Genomic DNA, 22,396 nt, shown 5'->3' with positions numbered 1-22,396 from the left:
TATAAAAGTCTGTTTTTTAAGAGAACGGCGCCAGGCAGGGAGTTAACAAGCATACTGTTATGTACTGCTGACATTAGCACATCGCTAAAGTCAGTCAGCTACATAACGATTTTTCCCATGACACGAACCCTTTAATGGTTATTGCCGGGCATCGGTCACAGATATCATGAATAATAACCAATCAGAGCCATCTTCTGCAGTAAAAGGAAAGCGCTCACTTATGACTAGGAGACAGGATGGAAGGAAATGTCGTCACTAAACCGCTATTACACTGCATGATTTTCAGGCCAATTAATGAGATCAGAAGAAGCGATGCCCGATCATCAGCAGCACCTCTTACTGTGTAATCAGGGATGTGCTGCCATAATCAGAACTGAATAAGGAAGAGACAACTCTGGTAGCGATCATTTCTCCAAATTCGATTTGCATTGGCTTTTGTAATAGGCCGATAGAAAAGAGCACCGATCAACTTTTTTTTTTTTGTGTGGTCCCCTCTAATAGCGCAATGTGACAATGCAGCCCCCAAACAAAAAATAAATAAAAGGTTGTGCATCCATGCTATAGAACATAGACATTAATACCCTTCTTAATGAGGTTCATGATACAGCATGAGTGTTTCTAGGCAGTGTCATCCTGCACAGACAAACAGGGGTTAACACAGTGCACCCAGTTAATTTGTCATGGACGCTGTTGCAATCATGGTCTCGGTGTCATTATATAGAAGTCCATTTGTATACATCACGTATAATGCAGGATTCAGGCCCTGAGATTTTCAGGCTCGATGGTGATGCTGCTGTTGGTCACTCTGACTCCATACCAACCGGCCCAGAACTGTGTGTCTTGTCCACCATGCTGGAAATAAACGTACCGCACCCCTGGTCCATAGTTACTGAAGGTGTGTGTCATCTACAAAAAGAGGGCATGTCAATTACAGGACAGCTCAGTTCTACACATTCATATCATATAAGGGCAGTATGATAGTAGTTCTATTCTTGAACATGGGGAGCAGCATTATAACAGTTATATTCTTGTACATAGGGAGCAGTATTATAATAGTTATTGTGGAGATGTGCACAGTATAAGTGCTGGAAGGCGTGTATATCCCACCTAGATACCTCCGCTGGGTGAGATAAATGAAGTCCAGAAAGCTGCAGGGGTTTCAGCAAAGCGTAGTTTGCTGAGGCAGTTTTGTTTACATTTTATTATGGGCTGGATTTTATCTGGACTGGTGGATAGGTTTGGTAGTGGGATCTGCCAGTCCACACCCTTCAAGTACGGGTATTCTCTTTTACCTGAGGTCATCGCAGGTGAGGCCTGCTGTAATCAAGGAGGGATAAAACCAACCCTCTGGGTGTCAGTCTGGGGGAGAGAAAACTTGGAAACAGAGGCCTACAGAGGTTTCAGCCAGGAGGGCTGAGGGGCCACGAGGCTACGTCGGATCTCCTGCCCGTATGGACTTGTGTTAGGTGAGAAGATCTGCTAAGGCTTAGAGCCTGAGACCCTGTCTATAAGCTGTGATTAGAGGTGAGTCAGGGAAAAGTACGATGTATTAGGCTGAGTTCACACGAGCGTGACGGATTAGGTCCGGATGCGTTCAGGGTGCGTTCAGTTAAACTCGCACCATTTTGCAAGCAAGTTCAGTCAGTTTTGTCTGCAATTGCGTTTAGTTGTTCAGTTTTTTCCACGCGGGTGCAATGCGTTTTGATGCGTTTTCACGCGCGTGATATAAAACTGAAGGTTTACAAACAACGTCTCCTAGCAACCATCAGTGAAAAACGCATTGCATCCGCACTTGCTTGCAGATGCAATGCGTTATTCACGCAGCCCCATTCACTTCTATGGGGCCAGGGCTGCGTGAAAAACGCAGAATATAGAACATGCTGCGATTTTAAAGCATTGCAGAAGTGATGCGTGAAAAAAACCGCTCATGTACACAGTCCCATTGAAATGAATGGGTCAGGATTCAGTGCGGGTGCAATACGTTCACCTACTGCATTGCACCCGCGCGGAAATCTCGCCCGTGTGAACGCAGCCTTAGAGCCCAGACGGGCAGGTGTTTGTTTTGCTGTTTTGTATGTGCTGGTGCCAAAATAAATGACCATTTTGGACTTTAAATCCGCTGTCTGAAGAGACGTCTATGCATTTTTTTTGCTGGTCTTCTGCATGGATCCATGCCAAAAAGCCATGAGCTGAAATCGCTGTTTTGTACTGAAGTGAACATTGGTTTAAAAAAGTGTCAAAAAGCATCAAAACCCACACAAAAAAAAACACTTGTGAAAAAACAGATTCTGCACTGAATTTTGTAGTCAGGTTTTTAAAATCCATCCAGTGAACATACTCCAATAGTAGTTATATTCTTCTACATGGGGTCAGTATTAGGGTACCTTCACATGTGGCAGATTTTGTTGCAGAAATTTTCAGCAAGTGAAAATCTGTTCCATTCAACTGCATATGGATTTCTGCCAGCCTTATTCATGTGAACAGATTTTTAGTGGCAGAACATTTTTGTTTAAAAATTTGCCTCGTGTGAAGGCACCCTTACAGTAGTCATATTCTTGTACACAGGAGGCAGTATTATAGTAATTATATTCTTGTACATAGGGGGCAGTATTATAGTAGATATATTCTTATGCATACTAAGCAGTATTAATTATATTCTTCTACATAGAAGCAGTATTATAGTAATTTTATTGTATATAGGAGCAGAATTATAGTAGTTATATTCTTGCACACAGAGGACAGTATTATAGTACTTATATTTTTGTAGATAGAGGGCAGCATTATAGTAGTTATATTGTTGTACATAGGGGCATTATTATAGTAGTTATATTCTTGTAGATAGAAGCAGTATTATAGTAGTTATAGTCTTGTACATCAGGGCAGCATTAAAGTAGTTATATACTTGTACACATAGGGCAGTATTATAATAGTTATATTCTTGTACATAGGAGCGGTATTATAATAGTTATATTCTTGTACATAGGGGCAGTATTATAATAGTTATATTCTTGTACATAGGGGCAGTATTATAATAGTTATATTCTTGTACATAGGGTTACAGAAGAATCCATGTTCTATAGCTGTGTCTAGTTATAATACCTGGTGCCACTGGGCGTCACTCCACTGCTCGATCATCACTGGGTCGGGGTTAAACACCTTCACAGGTTTCTTTTTTTCTGACAGTAGCTTAATGAGAACTTCATACTGACAGCCGCAGTCATGCCTAGCTGCATACCTGTACAGAAGGAGGGAATGCTCCATGACTGAATATATCACCACGTACAGTGTGTATGTGGAATCCTACTGACCAGTCTCTGATCACGATATCTGGTTGTACAAGGTCCATAAGTTTCTCATCATATCCTATTTTCTTGAGGTTGATGAGCTGAGATTTCTTGCAGGGCCTGTAAAGATGAATAATCTTATTACTATTGAATGTGAGCTCTGTGTCCCTCTGATAAATGAACAGGTCACTGTCAACAGCAGAATAAGTGCAATGATCACCTGAAATACTCTGTGCTGCTTCGGTCCATGAAGTTTCCCACCAATAACCTTCCACTTATCTCTGTTCGACTCTTCATGTTTTGAAGCTGATTCTGTCACATGCAGCCCTGTCCTCACTCACATTAGTGAAGTAGAGAGGTCACTGTCTCCCACAATATCATCACAACTGTCTCCTGAAATACTTTGTGCTGCTGCTTCCTTACACTATGTATTTATGTGTCCCTGTCATATTCAGCCCTGTCTTCACTAACATAATCACATAAGAAAACAGTTCACTAACAGCACAACATATGTACACTTCTCCCCTCAAATACTCTGTGCTGCTGTGTGATTAACATTTCTTTTTCGGGAGATGACTTGTAACTGGGAATGTTGTGATCCCTTGGGTGCTAGATCACAGAAACATAGAATGTGTCGGCAGATAAGAACCATTTGGCCCATCTAGTCTGCCCAATATACTGAATACTACAGTCCTGACCAAAAGTTTAAGACCACTTGAAAATGGCAAAAAATCATATTTTACATTGTTGGATCTTAACAAGGTTCAAAGTAGAGCTTCAACATGCAACAGGAAGAAATGAGAGTGAGACAAAACATTTTTTAAGCAATTAATTGAAAATAACGATTAAACTGAAACAGGCTGTTTTTCAGCTGATCCCAATTTTAGGACCACATGCCTTTTTTAAAAAGCCAAATCTGTGCAAAGATGTGGATTCATTGTGATTGTCTGTCAGATAGTCACACGTTGTGATGGCAAAGACAAAAAACTCTCCCTTTTTTATCGTAGTCGGGTTGTTGAACTGCATAAGCAGGGTCTCTCACAGCGCGCCATCGCTGCTGAGGTGGGACGCAGTAAGACAGTCATTTGGAATTTCTTAAATGATCCTGAGGGTTATGGAACAAAAAAGTTAAGTGGAAGACCCCAAAAAAATTCTTCAGCACTGAGCCGGAGGATCCAATTGGCTGTCCGTCAAGACACTGGATGATCCTCGACCCAAATTAAGGCCCTTACTGGTGCCGACTGCAGCCCCATAACTATCAGACGGCATCTGAGACTGAAGGGCTTCAAAAATAAAAAATGTCTTCAAAGACCTCATCTCCTTCAACGCCACAGAACTGCTCGTTTGGACTTTGCAAGAGAGCACCAAACATGGGACATTCAAAGGTGGGAGAAAGTTTTATTCTCTGATGAGAAAAAATTTAACCTTGATGGTCCTGATGGTTTTCAATGTTACTGGCATGACAAGCAGATCCCACCTGAGATGTTTTCTACGCGCCACAGTGGAGGAGGCGCCATAATGGTCTGGGGTGCTTTTTCCTTCAGTGGAACAATGGAGCTTCAGGAAGTGCAGGGGCGTCAAACAGCCGCTGGCTATGTCCAGATGTTGCAGAGACCATTCCTCATGACTGAGGGCCCTCGTCTGTGTGGTAACGACTGGGTTTTTGGTAAGCGCCCGACTGCTCAAGGAGGGTGCTAAGAGACTGGGGGTCTCTCCTAATCCCCCCCCCCCCTTCCCTTTGCCCCAGTTAATAAGAGGTCAGTGCCCTGATTAGGTTTAAGCATGGTTGGAGGAGAAGGGTTGGAAGGGGTTAGTGTGAAGCCTTCACGTGATTACATCAGGAGAAGGGGCGGTGCTGGAGGCTATATATTCTTTGACTCGCTCGCGTCACTTCCGCTTGACTGTGGAATCGCTGGTCTCCCTCCCGCCCTCCCCGTGAGATCGCGGTGGTTTGACGGACTGGGTCTGTATTTTCCTCATGTGAGGTTACATTTATGTGTTTATATATAAATAAATAAAAAACTGAAAAATATATATATAAAATGATATATAATGATATAATGATATATAAGAGAACAAGTCACAGCTGGCGGTAAATAATTCATTATGGAAGTGGTTATGGCACAAGGCAGACTTGCCCGCTGGGAGGCCAGCGTCTGGCACACTGCGCCATTTACAGTTTATGGTGTTATTGTTAAATAAAGAAAGCTGTGGCCGATAATCACCCAGCATTAAAAGGAATATGGTTGTCAGTCTCTTATTTGAGGTAAATGGTATTGAATAGGCCTGACCAGATGTGTCCCTTTCCCTAGGGGTTAATCCCTAATTACCAACAGTCTCAATAGGACAACACTACAGTACACAATGCCCGCAGGACAAGGGACTTCTTCCAGGTGAATAACATCACTCTTTTGGCCCATCCTGCATGTTCCCCTGATCTAAATCCAATTGAGAACCTTTTGGGATGGATGGCAAAGGAAGTTTACAAAAATGGACAACAGTTCCTGACAGTAGATGGCCTTCGTGCGGCCGTCTTCACCACTTGGAGAAATGTTCTCACTCACCTCATGGAAACGCTTGCATCAAGCATGCCGAAACGAATTTTTGAAGCGATCAACAATAACGGCGGAGCTACTCATTACTGAGTTCATGTTTGGAAGTTGGATTTCTATTTTGGGGGGGGGGGGTTAGTTTTTTTTTTGAGGTGTGGTCCTAAACTTTTGATCAACTGGAAAACAGCCTGTTTCAGTTTATTTGTTGTTTTCATTAAATTGAATGCTCAAAAAATGTTTTGTCTCACTCCCATTTCTTCTTGTTGCATGTTAAAGCTCTACTTGGAACCTTGTTAAGATCCAGCCATGCTAAATATGATTTTTTGCCATTTTTCAAGTGGTCTTAAACTTTTGATCAGGACTGTATGAATAGCCGCTGGCCCTATCTTATATGAAGGATGGCCCTATGCCTATCCCATGCATGCTTAAACTCCTTCACTGTATTTGCGGCTACCACTTCTGCAGGAAGGCTATTCCATGTATCCACTACTCTCTCAGTAAAGTAATACTTCCTGATATTACTTTTAAACCTTTGCCCCTCTAATTTAAAACTATGTCCTCTTGTAGCAGTTTTTCTTCTTTTAAATATTCTCTCCTCTTTTACCTTGTTGATTCCCTTTATGTATTTAAAAGTTTCTATCATATTCCCTCTGTCTCGTCTTTCTTCCAAGCTATACATGTTAAGGTCCTTTTAATCTTTCCTGGTAAGTTTTATCCTGCAATCCATGTACCAGTTTAGTAGCTCTTCTCTGAACTCTCTCCAAAGTATCAATATCCTTCTGGAGATATGGTCTCCAGTACTGAGCACAATACTCCAAATGAGGTCTCACTAGTGCTCTGTAGAGCGGCATGAGCACCTCCCTCTTTCTACTGGTAATTCCTCTCCCTATACACCCAAGCATTCTGCTAGCATTTCCTGCTGCTCTAACATTGTCTGCCTACCTTTAAGTCTTCTGAAATAATGACCCCTAAATCCCTTTGCTCAGATACTAAGGTTAGGACTGTATCACTGATTTTATATTCTGCTCTTGGGTTTTTACGTCCCAGGTGCATTATCTTGCACTTATCAATATTAAATTTTAGTTGCCAGATTTTGGACCATTCCTCTAGTTTTCCTAAATCCTTTTCGATTTGGTGTATCCCTCCAGGAACATCAACCCTGTTACAAATCTTTGTGTCATCAGCAAAAAGACACACCTTACCATCGAGGCCTTCTGCAATTTCGCTGATAAAGATATTAAACAATATGGGTCCCAGAACAGATCCCTGAGGTACCCCACTGGTAACAAGACCATGGTCTGAATATACTCCATTGACTACAACCCTCTGTTGTCTGTCCCTCAGCCACTGCCTAATCCATTCAACAATATGGGAGTCCAAGCACAAAGACTGCCCTTTATTGATAAGCCTTCTATGTGACAATATGATCACATCACCTGACACATTTCTGCCTTACTGTTTACAGACAAAACCAGGAAGTGTCTGATAAATTTGGTAACTTGGGGATCTTACCCATAAGAAGTAACAAAATATTTGGTAACTTCGTCATTTGGGAAGTCTTGTCCATGGGTCCCTGGTAAATCTTCTGTTGCCCACCAATCTCCTCCATTTTGCTCAATGTTCCAGAATTTAAACCCTTCTAAAAGCAGAGGAATATAAAATCAGACAAGTTATGATATATAGAAATATATACAGAAATAATGATGAATGACCCCAAATTATCATTTTGTTTGTGCTTGGCGTCCCATTAGCATATCACACAGAACCAGGCCCAGATTAGGCTAATAAAACAGCTGTGCTACTCTGCACAGGTCCCCCCAGTCCACACACATAACCATAGGTGGTGTCTTTCTTTCTCAGTCTCCATGGTGATCGTTCCCTTTCCCTGTTCAAGATGGCACCATCTTTCTTGGTCCCCAGCATGGAACCTTTCTAATTCTTCATCCACAGCATACTTCCCATCATGGCTTTCCTCTCATTCCTAGTTCTCAGAAAGGCTGTCCTTTTATTTCTAGTCTCCAGCATTGCCCCGCCTCTTATTCCTAATCTCCACCATGGATCGGGGACCCCCTCATTCCTAGTCCTTAGAGTTATGCCCCTCTCATTGATGGTCCCCAGCCTGGCTCCCATGTCATTCCTTGTCCCCAGCATGGTTCCCCTCTCATTCCTAGTCTTCACTATGGGTCCTCTTTCATTGCTGGTCCCCAGCATTATGCCCCTCTCATTGCTGGTCCCCAGCCTGGCTCCCCTATCATTCCTGGTCCCCAGCCTGGCTCCCCTGTCATTCCTAGTCTTCACTATGGGTCCTTTCCCATTGCTGGTCCCCAGTATTATGCCCCTTTCATTCCTGGTCCTCAGCATTATGCCCCACTTATTCCTGGTCCCCAACATAGCTCCCCTCTCATTCCTGGGCCTCAGCATCATGCCACTCTCATTCCTGGTCCTCAGCATTATGCCCCACTCATTCCTGGGCCTCAAAATTATGCCCTCATTCCTGGTCCCCAGCATTATGCCTCTCTCATTGCTGGTCCCCAGCCTGGCTCCCCAGTCATTCCCGGTCCCCAGCCTGGCTCCCCTGTAATTCCTGGTCCCCAGCATTGCTCCCCTCTCATTTCTAGTCTTAACTATGGGTCCTCTCCCATTGCTGGTCCCCAGTATTATGCCCCTTTCATTCCTGGTCTTCAGCATTATGCTCCTCTCATTCCTGGTCCTCAGAATGATGCCTTTCTCATTTCTGGTCCTTAGCATTATGCCTCTCTCATTGCTGGTCCCCAGCCTGGCTCCCCTGTAATTTCTGGTCCCCAACCTGGCTCCCCTGTCATTCCTGGTCCCCAGCATGGCTCCGCTCTCATTCTTAGTCTTTACTATGGGTCCTCTCCCATTGCTGGACCCCAGTATTATGCCCCTCTCATTCCCGATCCTCAGCATTATGCTCTTCTCATTCCTGGTCCTTAGTATTATTCCCCTCTCATTCCTGGTCCTCAATATTATGCCCCTCTCATTCTTGGGCCTCAGCATTATGCCCCTCTCATTCCTGGTCCCCAGCATAATGCCCCTCTCGTTCCTGGTCCTCAGAATTATGCCCCTCTCATTCTTGGGCCTCAGCATTATGCCCCTCTCATTCCTGGTCCCCAGCATTATGCCCCTCTCGTTCCTGGTCCCCAGCATTATGCCCCTCTCGTTCCTGGTCCTCAGCATTATGCCCCTCTCATTCCTGGTCCACAGCCATATGCCCCTCTCATTCCTGGTCCCCATTCTGGCTCTGCTTTCATTCCTGGTCCCCAGCCTGGCTCTCCTCTCATTCCTGGGCCTCAGCATTATGGTAGAGGACAGCCAATTGAGACGTTTCAGCCCATGGACATACCCCATAACCTTATAAATAGACCCGATCTGGCCGCCATTTTAAATTCAGTCTTTTGTCAGTGTAGGGAAAGGTTGCTGTGTGGAGTAGGGAAAAAAACGCTATCAAATAGGTCCACAAAAGTCCTTTTAAGGACTGGTATAGGTGTACTATTGATAGGTGTGCAGTACAGAGAGGTGTAGTACACTTATAATATACTAACATAAAAAGCATATTATAGTGGATTTTGTGCAGCAGTGGTGGTGACTGGTGAGCGGTTCTGCAGCGATACTGCAGCTACACGGAGTGACAAACACAATTTAAAAAAAATAATTATAACTGGTGTGATATACCAGTCGCCCCCCCAAAAAAACTGATTGAAGTGGGGTGTTATATACCAATGATATACTTTCTATATAGTGCAATTGGGTACTGCAGCATTTGTTGCTGCGTTTCCTCTGCTACACACAGTGACAAACGATATTGGAAATTGAAAAAATAATTATAACTAGAGATGTCCTGAACATAGCTTGTTCGCGTTCGCTGCGGCGGGCGAACATATGCGATGTTCGGTCCGCTCCCTATACATTATCATTGAGCAAACATTGACCCTGTACCTCACAGTTAGCAGACACATTCCAGCCAATCAGCATACCCTCCCTCCCAGACCCTCCCACCTCCTATCAAAAAGCAAGGACAGCATCCATCTTAGATTAATTCTGAAGCTGCAAATTTGACTAAGTTGTAATCGCAATGCGATTAATACAGGTTATATTAATCGCATTGCAAATTCAACTTAGAGCTGGGTTCCTAATGGTTGCAGTGGCGTTGCTATGGCTGGTGTCACCCAGTGCGGTAGAAAATGGTGTCACCCCTGTCCCCCCCCCCAAAAGCCATAATAAAGAGATAAAGAGAGAAAAAAAGAAGTCACTAAGTCAGCTCCAATCAGATATCTGCATAGACCCAGAGTCTTGGTCTATGTGCAGATATCTGATTGGAGCTGACTTCTTATTTTCTCTTTTGCACATAAACGTTTAAACTATATTCTTTAGTAAAAATGACTAGTCCACACCATGTGGGTCTATATTTATGAGGGCCCCCTGAGCAAAGATTAGTAAATGTGGCCAGGTGGCCCCAGCCCACAGTTCAACCCAACCCCTTATGTCTGCTGGCCTGGGGCCGTGTCTATAATAATCCACAGTAATTTATGAATGGGGTTAGGTTATTAACTTATTATTATTAGGGTATTATTAAAATAATTTGGTCTATAAAGTCAGAGCCGCTCTACCTACCTCCTCCTCCCGGCACCAGAGACTCCTGCAGGGCAGCTGCCGCGGCGCCCCACCGCTCACCAGGCTGCAGTGAGTCACACCCCCGTCCCCCTTTACCACATGACGGCGCGACGTGCTTGCGAAGTTTAGAAGTTGAACTTGTGAGTGAGAACTCCTGCGCCGGCGGCCCGCACCTACCGCACCCCCCTCACAAGGCCACTGAATGGTTGTTTTGCTAGAATATAACGAAGATTGAGAATATAGTGCTATATTCGTTATATTCGTCAATTCTAGCAGTACAACCATTAGGAACTCAGACCTAAGTTGTAATCGCAATGCGACTAATGTAGGTTATATTAATTGCATTGCGAATTCAACTTAGAGCTGCTGGGTTCCTAATGGTTGTACTGCTAGAATATAACGAAGATTGAGAATATAGTGCTATATTCGTTATATTCGTCAATTCTAGCAATACAACCACTAGGAACTCAGATCTAAGTTGTAATCGCAATGCGAATAATGCAGGTTATGTTACTCGCATTGCGAATTCAACTTACCACACTCTGCGTCAACTACATAATTTTCCATGGGAGTTTTGCCATGGATACCCCTCCTGCATGCCACAGTCCAGGTGTTAGTCCCCTTAAAACAACTTTTCCATCACTATTGTGGCCAGAAAGAGTCCCTGTGGGTTTTAAAATTCGCCTGCCTATTGAAGTCTATGGCGGTTCGCCAGTTCGCGAACATTTGCGGAAGTTCGCGTTCGCCAACGGAAAATTTTATGTTCGCGACATCTCTAATTATAACTGGTGTGGTATACCAGTCGCCCCCCAAAAAAAACTATTTTGCGCAAATGCGTACAGGAAAATTATATTGCCAATATTTCGCATTGAAAAAAATGAATGGAGATCACAAATTCGAATAATGCATCTGGTATGTCACTGTCCATGTTGTGGGACTGTTTGTGCACTTCTAGTATTTATTTCTTGGCTGTAAATATGAGCTCAAGGTTTTTCAGGTTCGCCTGCCATTAAAATGAATGGGACCTGCCGCGAACCTGCGGTACGTGAACATTTGATCACGTTCGCGAACCGTCCCGGCAGATGTTCGTCCATCACTAACCGTGACACCTCTGATGCGGTTTGCAGGTTGTTCAGTGCAGCACTCTAAGGCCCCTTTCACACGGGCGTTGCGGGAAAAGGTACCCGCACCTTTTCCCACAACGGGAACATGTTGCGGGAACATGCGCGATTTTTCCGCGCGAGTGCAAAACATTGTAATGCGTTTTGCACGCGCGTGAGAAAAATCGCCATGTTTGGTACCCAAACCCGAACTTCTTCACAGAAGTTCGGGCTTGGGATCGGTGTTCTGTAGATTATAAGGGAAAATAATAGCATTCTGAATACAGAATGCATAGTACAATAGCGCTAGAGGGGTTAAAAAAAATTAAAAATAATTTAACTCCTCTTAATCCACTTGCTCACGCAGCCGGCATCTCTTCTGTCTTCTTTCTTTGCTGTGTGCAGGAAAAGGACCTGTGGTGACGTCACTCTGGTCATCACATGGTCCGTCATATGATCTTTTACCATGGTGATGGATCATGTGATGACCGAAGTGACGTCACCACAGGTCCTTTTCCTGCACACAGCAAAGAAGAAGATAGAAGAGAAACCGGGCTGAGCGATCATGTGGATTAAGGCGAGTTAATTTAAAAAAAAAAAAATTTTAACCCCTCCAGCCCTATTGAACTATGCATTCAGTATTCAGAATGCTATTATTTTCCCTTATAACCATGTTATAAGGGAAAATAATAATGATCTGGTCTTTAGCCCGATCATCTCCTAGCAACCGTGCGTGAAAATTGCACCGCATCCGCACTTGCTTGTGGGTGCTTGAGATTTTCACTCAACCCCATTCATTTCTATGGGGTCTGCGTTACGTGAAAAACGCACAAAAAGGAGCATGCTGCGATTTTCATGCAAACGCACAAGTGATGCGTGAAAATCACAGCTCGTGTGTACAGCCCCATAGAAATTAATGGGTCAGGATTCAGTGCGGGTGCAATGCGTTCAACTCGCGCATCAGAATACTCGCCCGTGTGAAAAGGGGCTTACAGAACATTTCAGGGGGTCGTATTCTCAAAAGGAGGTCTTCAAGAAAAGTTTCACTATATATGTTATATTGAAAAATACTCATCTATGGTTTTGAGAATGTAACTCCAAATCATGCAATCATACAAATCTGCATTGAGAACCCTGCTGGATGATCTGCAGCTGACAGGTACATCCCTCGCAGCATATCTGACCTCTCATGCGGTCCTTGACATCTCCCCCTCTGCACTGCAGCAGAATATGCTCTGAAGAAGCACAGAATCAGCAAGTGGATAGTAGAAAGATGTGCAGTAATGCAGCTTGGGAGCGAAGAGCAACCCAGCAGAAGTTTTAATGCAGCTCTGGATGTGAATATACTCTGAATAGGTATAAAACATGTGCAGGAATAGAAGAGTATTTGCAAAGCGACTCAAGATCTGAACTGTCAAATGATCTTCACCAGTTAGGTGAGGGATTAACACATTACCTGCCTCCCACAGTACACAGAGAGCTACACGACAGTAATGGGCGTGGGACCTAAACCACTTTCCCACAGCTTTTCCAGAATACTGAATGGCAAATGTAAAACAAAACAATTGTGGGGTGCATTACTCAGAGCTAGGAAACTCCAGAAACTTGGGAAAGTTGAGTTAGACTAGGGCTGCATGGCCATCTTGTTTGCGTGACAGATGTCATGCCCAAGTATCGCAGTGCAGCAGAGCAGCCACAGAAATGAATAGGGTCACAGCATGATTTGTGTTGGATTTTTTTCTGATTATGGAATCGTGGTTGCAGCAAATTTGCAGTCTCGTTGCGACCCCATTATTTCTATGGCTGGCCTGCTGCACTGCGATACTTTGGTCCAAGATCGCCATTTCGGCGATTGGCTGGAGGACACTCGCCCACATGAAGAGAAGGCATAAAGCTTTGGGATAGCCTCCCACACGTTGTTGCCTGCACGCCATCCCCTGAAGACGCCGTTGATACGGCGAAACATGTAGGGATGCAGGAGTAACACTGGTTTTAGTTCAGAATTGGAGAGAAGGGAACCCCAACAGGGGAGACAGTATACACAGCGAAATAAATAGCTGGTATAGAAAACAGTTTGACTTGAAGGAGTAGGACACATGAAAAGAAGGGGGATGGTCCTGAGGAGATATCAGGCACCCCAGCAGGGAACAAGTCCATGTATCAGTATTAGATACAATTCCCATCTCTCCAAGTTCTGAGGAATTTTAAATCTTAGGTATTTAGAGTGAAAATAAATATTTTAAAATGAATCATTCAAATGTATGTTTTAATAAAATAATCAGTCAGTGAGGTGACAAAAAGCCACACTTTGGCCCCAGTGACCGCTGAATCTCACAAGATCGCCATTTAGCCCTACTCTAAAGCCTGCTGCACATGACCATTTCTGTTTTTGCAGTCTGCAAATCGCAGATACCATCCATGTGCATTCCAGAATTGCTTATTCTTGTCGGCAAAACATTGCATTTTTTTTTGCTGGGCTGCGTAAAGGAAATATGGTTGCGAACAGCACACGGTGTGCTGTCCGCATCTTTTTGGGTCCCATCGAAATGAATTGCAAACAAAAAAGGGGGTCAGTCAGCACATCCCAAAGTGCAGGGGCACGTTGCTATGGCTGAGAACAACACTGTAAAACAAAACATGCAATGCAACAGCTCTCTGCAAACCAAATAAAGTACAAAAATGCATAATAATTGCAAATGCTATACTAATAAGTTAGAGATGCTTGGCAAATCATTTTGTACAAAATTATTTGAGCCCGTCTGCCGCACGTCAAGGCGATCTCTGTAAGACGGGTCGTAACACTAATTCTACCTGTTATGAGCCATGACGGCTACCATATAATTCAGCGAGTGTAGGTTCCACATGCATGCTGGGCCTGCTTCAATTTCTGTCATTTCTGGTGCCAAAATGGCCTCCATGATATCCAAGGAATGCAGGTACCAACATGCATGCCGGGCCCACTCCACACCTCTCCTGGTGCCAAATCGCCACCAAAGACTGCAATGAGAGTTCCACAAACTATCTCTTTCCTGGTGCCAAATGGCTTCCAGTGAGTGAGGGGGAGTGGGCCAGGCTATATACTAACACTAATTAAAATCAGCCTATGGGGCAGACGAGCTGGTCAGGAGTGCATGACTAAGGTGTCAGCCACACCTCCAGTACAAACTGCAACTGTCTTATAGAGATCGCCTTGACGTGCGGCAGACGGGCTCAAATAATTTTGTACAAAATGATTTGCCAAGCATCTCTAACTTATTAGTATAGCACTTGCAATTATTATGCATTTTTGTACTTTCTTTGGTTTGCAGTGAGCTGTTGCATTGCATGTTTTGTTTTACAGTGTTGTTCTCAGCCATAGCAACGTGCCCCTGCGCTTTGGGATGTGCTGACTGACCCCCTTTTCCTTTGCAGTTTGTACTGGAGGTGTGGCTGCCTCCTCAGTCGTGCACTCCTGACCAGCTCGTCTGCCCCATAGGCTGATTTTAATTAGTGTGAGTATATAGCTTGGCCTGCTCCCCCTCACTCACTGGAAGCCATCTGGCACCAGGAGAGAGATAGTTTGTGGACTCTCATTGCAGTCCTTGGTGGCCATTTGGCACCAGGAGAGGTGTGGAGTGGGCCCGGCATGCATGTTGGTACCTGCATTCCATGGATATAATGGAGGCCATTTTGGCACCAAAAATGACAGAAATTAAAGCAGGCCCAGCATGCATGTGAAACCTACACTCGCTGAATTATATGATAGCCGTCATGGCACATAACAGGTAGAATTTAGTGTTAGGAACCCGTCTTACAGAGATCGCCTTGACGTGCGGCAGACGGGCTCAAATAATTTTGTACAAAATGATTTGCCAAGCATCTCTAACTTATCAGTATAGCACTTGCAATTATTATGCAATTTTGTACTTTATTTGGTTTGCAGAGAGCTGTTGCATTGCATGTTTTGTTTCATAGAAATGAATGGGTCAGCATCCAATCCACAAAAAATGCGTAGCGAATGCGGACCAAAACTACGGTCGTATGCATGAGGTCTAAGCCTCTAGTCTAAGGTCTTTTTCACACATATGTGATGGCACACGTGACAAGAGGGTCAGCGTTTCATGAATGAACATGTTTGTAAAGGATCCGTATTTGGTCGATGTGTTTATTGTTTTCAGTCCATGTGTTATCCGTTTTCTACAGACATTACTAGGCTGAAAATTAATTTCCAGAGCATCTCCTACCACTGGTACTTGAAAACCAGGGACCAAACACAGATAACATCCATGCTGTGTGTGTGGTCTTCACCAACCCATAGACTATAATGTATGTGAGGGATAGAGCTCATGTACACGGCCGTTGCCCGGCCATTCTCATATTGCGGTCCGCAAACAGTGGGTCCGCAATATGCGGTCACCGGTCGCGTGCACCCCGCATCACCGATGCAAACCCATTCACTTGAATGAGTTCGCAATCCGGAAGCTGCGGTTCGGAACGGAGGCACAGAACCCCACTGAAGCACTACAGAGTGCTTCCGTGGGGTTTCTCTCCGTGCCTCTGTTCTATTTTTTTGTGGTGCGGATAGATCACGGACCCATTCAAGTTGAATGGGTCTGGATCCGTCTGCGGAATCTGCACGAATGTTGCCCGTGCATTGGGGACCGCAAATTGCGGTCCCCAATGCACTGAACGGCAGACCAACGGCCGTGTGCATGAGCCCATAAAAATAGGGCAGTCCATGGAAAACCACTGATGCGTGAATGCACACATTAAAGTCAATGGATAAGTGAGCCACCGGTGGAGACCATGGACTGTGTACCTTCATGATTCATTGACATGTGAAAGAGGCCTTACCTGGGGATCCCAGGAGAGGGATGAAAACAGTAACATTGGGGCCCCAAAGCTAAATGTAAAATAGGGCCCCACTCAGAATACATTATCACCCATGGTGGAGTGGGGTCCCTAAGCTGCTGGGCTGCAATAATAGTCACCCCTGTAAGTCGGCCAATATTCTGGACAAGTGACATTCCTTTGAACGGTGCTGTAACTGCATTTCTCACCCATTGCACAGGGATTCCTCAGTAAATTCCGTTTCTTGCTGGATAAATAGTAGAACAGCTTCCAGTCTTTAGGGGTTCTCACGCACTCCTTAGAGATGTACCCCACATTCTGACATTTTATTTTCCACAGTGTTGGTGAGTTGATAATGTCCCTCCACAGGGTACAGACCAATGTGCAGTGACAGATCAAGTCTGTAGTTGGCACCAAGGACAAGATCTGCAGTAGAACTTCCTCCGGAAGAAGGGTAGAGTCCGACATACTGTGTGAGACACAAAAATAGTGGAGCTTAGATACACCGCCCAGCAGATAGTATCAAACATGATAAGCTTCAATGCATCAGTTCATGAGACAGAATCACACATGACAGGCTTAGATACACAAGCCCATCACAAGCTTTGACACTCGGCTCAACATACAGTATCACATGTGATATGCGTAGATACACAGCTCAGTAGACAGTATCACACATGATAGACATAGATACAGAACTCAGCAGACAGTATCACACATGATAGGCATAGATACAGAACTCAGCAGACAGTATCACACATGATAGGCATAGATACACAGCTCAGTAGACAGTATCACACATGATAGTGCAGTGTCCCACTACATGATTGTGGGCACCGCAAACTAGTTTTATTGTCATATATTATGCCTGTATGCTGTACTTCATCTCATGTCATATTCTCCCATGTCACAATGTGATTTTTACATGTAAGATCCTTTACAGAGGCCTAGTTAGGGTGCACTACACAAGTTTCTCCACAAGATGGGGCAGTGTTACAGTGTATATATACAGTCAGGTCCATAAATATTGGGACATCGACACAAACATTTTTGGCTCTATACATCACCACAATGGTTTTAAAATGAAACGAACAAGATGTGCTTTAACTGGAGACCGTCAGCTTTAATTTGAGGGTATTTACACCCAAATCAGGTATACGGTGTAGGAATTACAGCAGTTTGCATATGTGCCTCCCACTTGTTAAGGGGGCAAAAGTAATGGGACAGAAAAATTATCATAAATCAAACTTTCACTTTTTAATACTTGGTTGCAAATCCTTTGCAGTTAATTACAGCCTGAAGTCTGGAAAGCATAGACATCACCAGACGCTGGGTTTCATCCCTGGTGATGCTCTGCCAGGTCTCTACTGCAACTGTCTTCAGTTCCTGCTTGTTCTTGGGGCATTTTCCCTTCAGTTTTGTCTTCAGCAAGTGAAATTCATGCTCAATTGGATTCAGGTCAGGTAATTGACTTGGCCATTGCATAACATTCCACTTCTTTCCCTTAAAAAATGCTTTGGTTGCTTTTGCAGTATGCTTTGGGTCATTGTCCATCTGCACTGTGAAGCGCCGTCCAATGAGTTCTGAAGCATTTGGCTGAATATGAGCAGATAATATTTCCCAAAACACTTCAGAATTCATCCTGCTGCTTTTGTCAGCAGTCACATTATCAATAAATACAAGAGAACCAGTTCCATTGGCAGCCATACATGCCCACGCCATGACACTACCACCACCATGCTTTACTGATGAGGTGGTATGCTTAGGATCATGAGCAGTTCCTTTCCTTCTCCATACTCTTCTATTCCCATCACTCTGGTACAAGTTGATCTTGGTCTCATCTGTCTATAGGATGTTGTTCCAGAACTGTGAAGGCTTTTTTAGATGTCGTTTGGCAAACTCTAATCTGGCCTTCCTGTTTTTGAGGCTCACCAATGGTTTACATCTTGTGATGAACCCTCTGTATTCACTCTGGTGAAGTCTTCTCTTGATTGTTTACTTTGACACACATACACCTACCTCCTGGAGAGTGTTCTTGATCTGGCCAACTGTTGTGAAGGGTGTTTTCTTCACCAGGGAAAGAATTCTTTCGGTCATCCACCACAGTTGTTTTCCGTGGTCTTCCGGGTCTTTTGGTGTTGCTGAGCTCACCGGTGCGTTCTTTCTTTTTAAGAATGTTCCAAACAGTTGTTTTGGCCAGGCCTAATGTTTTTGCTATCTCTCTGATGGGTTTGTTTGGTTTTTTCAGCCTAATGATGGCTTGCTTCACTGATAGTGACAGCTCTTTGGATCTCATCTTGAGAGTTGACAGCAACAGATTCCAAATGCAAATAGCACACTTGAAATGAACTCTGGACCTTTTATCTGCTCATTGTAATTGGGATAAGGAGGGAAAAACACACATGTGGCCATGGAACAGCTGAGAAGCCAATTTTTCCATTACTTTTGGTCCCTTAACAAGTGGGAGGCACATATGCAAACTGTTGTAGTTCCTACACCGTTCACCTGATTTGGATGTAAATACCCTCAAATTAAATCTGACAGTCTGCAGTTAAATCACATCTTGTTCGTTTCATTTCAAATCAATTGTGGTGGTGTATAGAACCAAAAATGTTAGAATTGTGTAGATGTCCCAATATTTATGGATCTGACTGTAGCTTAGCTCAGGCCCAAGTTAGGCAGAGTAGAGTGAAGTTTAGTCAGACAGCAGCCATGATGTAGCTGCCTGCTGGAGGGAGGCCTCCTGCCTCTCTGCTCTCTCCCTGTTGGCTCCACAGTCCAGGGTTAAAGCCTACAAGATTTAGCCCAGAGGTGAGAAGTCCACTTCTACAGCTTACTCCTCCGGGGTGACCAGTGACAAGCTGCAACTGCAAGTATTCAAGGGGATTATTGTATTTTCTTAAAGTCAAAGGATAGCAAACGGCCATACTTAAAGGCTTCCCAGGCACCTTAGGTGTATGACACAGCTTCCGGCATCCACACCTCCCAGTTTAAACCCTGAGGACAGATAGGCCATCTGTCAGAAAAGCACTGGAATATAGAGGTTCAAGGATTCTGAAAATCACCTTCAATTCAAGTTAGAATCAGGCGAGAGTTTATACCAGCCAAAGACTATTTATATATCAAAAGCCTAGTCTGACGCAGTAGCTTTCATATATATATATATATATATATATATATATATATATATATACACACAAGAAAAATGGCGGCACTGGCTGTGTTCAGAGAAAATTGGGTGCACGTTCCAGGGGAATCGACTTCTTACCCCAATTAATGTATCCAGAAAATGGACGGCACTCCGGCTGGATGAAAATAAGTGTTTCCTTTATTCAACCATACGGTGCAACGTTTCGGCTCCAAAAATGAGCCTTTTTCAAGCATATATATATATATATATTTAGGACAAAGAGCCTGTTTTACCTGAGGACTTACATTACCCTACCCCTGTATGCATGAGACTGTATTTCATACTTGGATGTACAAAAGACTGTTTAGTACTTGGATGTATTGTTACTGGGAGCAACGTTCAGTAAAAGTAATAATTTGGATTGCACCATCCTTGTCTCAGTCCCCAATTCCTCAGTTAACACTACAGTAAATGGTTCTACCACCACAAAAGGGACCTTGCCATAGGCACATTAATACAGACCATCAAGGGCACCTCGAACCACCATCTGGCCAGTGTCCCTTTCACCAGAGTGTGCCCCAGAGAATCCTTGTGCCGTTCTCCTTATCACTTATGCGAGCCTGCCCAGGGACGACATAACCATGAGTAACCAGAACTGTATTTACCTCGGCCCACCTATAGCTCACACCGTGACCTCACATATAAAACCCCTGTCGGTCTGGCATACTGCAATAGGCATAGATACACAGCTTAGCAGACAGTATCATACATGATATGCTTAGATACACAGCTCAGTAGACAGTATCACACATGATATGCTTAGATACACAGCTCAGTAGACAGTATCATACATTAAATGCTTAGATACACAGCTCAGCAGACAGTATTACACTTAATAGGCTCAGACAGGGCAGCTCAGTGAACAGCATCACACATGATGATTTTGTGTATTCTGGAGCTGTATTCCTGTAAACTCCGTCAGATTCCAGAGCTGTATTCCTGTAAACTCCGTCAGATCCTGGAGCTGTATTCCTGTAAATGCTGTCAGATTCTGGAGCTGTATTCCTGTAAACTCCGTCAGATTCCAGAGCTGTATTCCTGTAAACGCTGTCAGATTCCAGAGCTGTATTCCTGTAAACGCTGTCAGATTCCAGAGCTGTATTCCTGTAAACGCTGTCAGATTCTGGAGCTGTATTCCTGTAAACGCTGTCAGATTCCAGAGCTGTATTCCTGTAAATGCTGTCAGATTCCAGAGCTGTATTCCTGTAAACGCTGTCAGATTCCAGAGCTGTATTTCTGTAAACGCTGTAAGATTCTGGAGCTGTATTCCTGTAAACTCCCTCAGATTCCAGAGCTGTATTCCTGTAAACTCCCTCAGATTCCAGAGCTGTATTCCTGTAAACGCTGTCAGATTCTGGAGCTGTATTCCTGTAAACGCTGTCAGATTCTGGAGCTGTATTCCTGTAAATGCTATCAGATACCGGAGCTGTATTCCTATAAACTCCGTCGGATTCCAGAGTTGTATTCCTGTAAACGCTGTCAGAGTCTGGAGCTGTATTCCTGTAAACTCTGTCAGAGTCTGGAGCTGTATTCCTGTAAATTCTGTCAGATTTCGGAGCTGTATTCCTATAAACTCAGTCGGATTCCAGAGTTGTATTCCTGTAAACTCTGTCGGATTCCAGAGTTGTATTCCTGTAAAGGCTGTCAGAGTCTGGAGCTGTATTCCTGTGAATTCTGTCAGATTTCGGAGCTGTATTCCTATAAACTCTGTTGGATTCCAGAGTTGTATTCCTGTAAACGGTGTCAGAGTCTGGAGCTGTATTCCTGTAAATGCTATCAGATACCACCCACCAGAAAAACTGAAACCCAGAGAACCGAGATCAGATACCCTCAGAGAACCCATCCCCCAAGCCCTTTACTTAGCACAGATTATTCTTGCGGTGGTAGGGCCTGCAGATACAACGCTCTTCTTCTACACTGCTGGCTGTGAATCAGGATGTACAGTACATTTAACATGGAGCTGAGATGGCTTTTACGGTGGGATTATAGGAGGGCAAAAGAACAAAAAAATAACAACTCCTGGGCCTCTGCCAACCTCCTGAAGACATACAGTATCTGGTGGTACTTCTTGTCTGCACGCTGTGGTACTTTTTGACAGACTATTCCTCTGCCTGTAAACTTTTAATACATGGGATCTGTTTTAGGGTCTTGATTTACTTCTCCTCGGCCTCTCTACTACTTCGCCCCAACACTCAGACTTACGTCCCTGGCTGTTTTTCAGGACCCCATAATGTTGACATGAGAGCAGACCACCCTGCCCCATGATGTCACTGCTTGGAAGCACGCCTGGCACAATGCAGAACTCACCTCTGGAACTTGCTGTGGCGCGTCCCCATGTTCACACTCATTCTCTCATTCAGAAGCTTTTTTGTTCATGCAAACAAGAGGTTAATGCTCAGCAGTATGTGACTGTGTGAAGTTCCTGCACAGAGAGGCTGGGGTCTGCACTTCACCACTAGAGGGGTGTGTTCCAGTCAGTCAAAACAAAGCTGTCCACCCAGTGTAGAGAGGAGGTACCGTATAGGAGGAAGCAGAACAATGCTTTTAGGAGAGAATACCATAATGCTCCCATGACCGCACTAGAAGTTCAGAGAGGACATGAATGTTTTGGTATCCTCCATAGACATCATTGTCCACATTATATATAATATTCATATCCCTCTCTGTGAAACTTCTTTGGAAAGAATGGAAACCTTAAGTCCCAATAGAAAAAGGGTCTGAGCATATGTGGGCCATCATGTAGGCTTTCCCTTACGTGTTAATCGAGTTTTAGAGCACAGACAATGTGCAAAACTAAAACAGCAAGTG

General features: G+C 44.1%; 1 protein-coding gene across 1 annotated transcript; it reads right to left on the bottom strand.

The window, feature by feature from the left end:
- Positions 1 to 27: 27 nt before the first annotated feature.
- Positions 28 to 22,027, bottom strand: LOC122926823 (F-box only protein 44-like). Its single transcript, XM_044278327.1, has 6 exons — positions 21,896 to 22,027; positions 16,608 to 16,867; positions 7,349 to 7,475; positions 3,309 to 3,404; positions 3,100 to 3,235; positions 28 to 906 (listed from the first exon to the last, which is right to left on the bottom strand). Exons 1-6 carry the CDS (start codon positions 21,934 to 21,936, stop codon positions 757 to 759), a joined length of 810 nt encoding a protein of 269 aa, XP_044134262.1. The 5' UTR covers positions 21,937 to 22,027; the 3' UTR covers positions 28 to 756.
- Between the last annotated feature and the right edge of the window lie 369 nt (positions 22,028 to 22,396).

The sequence above is a fragment of the Bufo gargarizans genome, chromosome 2 (genome assembly GCF_014858855.1).
Source record: "Bufo gargarizans isolate SCDJY-AF-19 chromosome 2, ASM1485885v1, whole genome shotgun sequence".
NCBI classification, from domain to species: domain Eukaryota; kingdom Metazoa; phylum Chordata; class Amphibia; order Anura; family Bufonidae; genus Bufo; species Bufo gargarizans.
Note: the sequence above shows the minus strand (reverse complement) of the source record. Positions and strands in the feature narration are given on the sequence as shown.

What these genes read in the sequence shown, in the direction of transcription:
- LOC122926823 (XM_044278327.1), bottom strand. Translation starts at nt 21,936, where the DNA reads ATGAGTGTGAACATGGGGACGCGCCACAGCAAGTTCCAGAG. An exon ending in GAGGAATCCCTGTGCAATGG is followed by an intron (nt 7,476 to 16,607) that starts GTGAGAAATGCA and finishes CTCTGCTTTTAG; the next exon opens with AAGGGTTTAAATTCTGGAAC. An exon ending in GATATCGTGATCAGAGACTG is followed by an intron (nt 3,236 to 3,308) that starts GTCAGTAGGATT and finishes CCTTCTGTACAG; the next exon opens with GTATGCAGCTAGGCATGACT.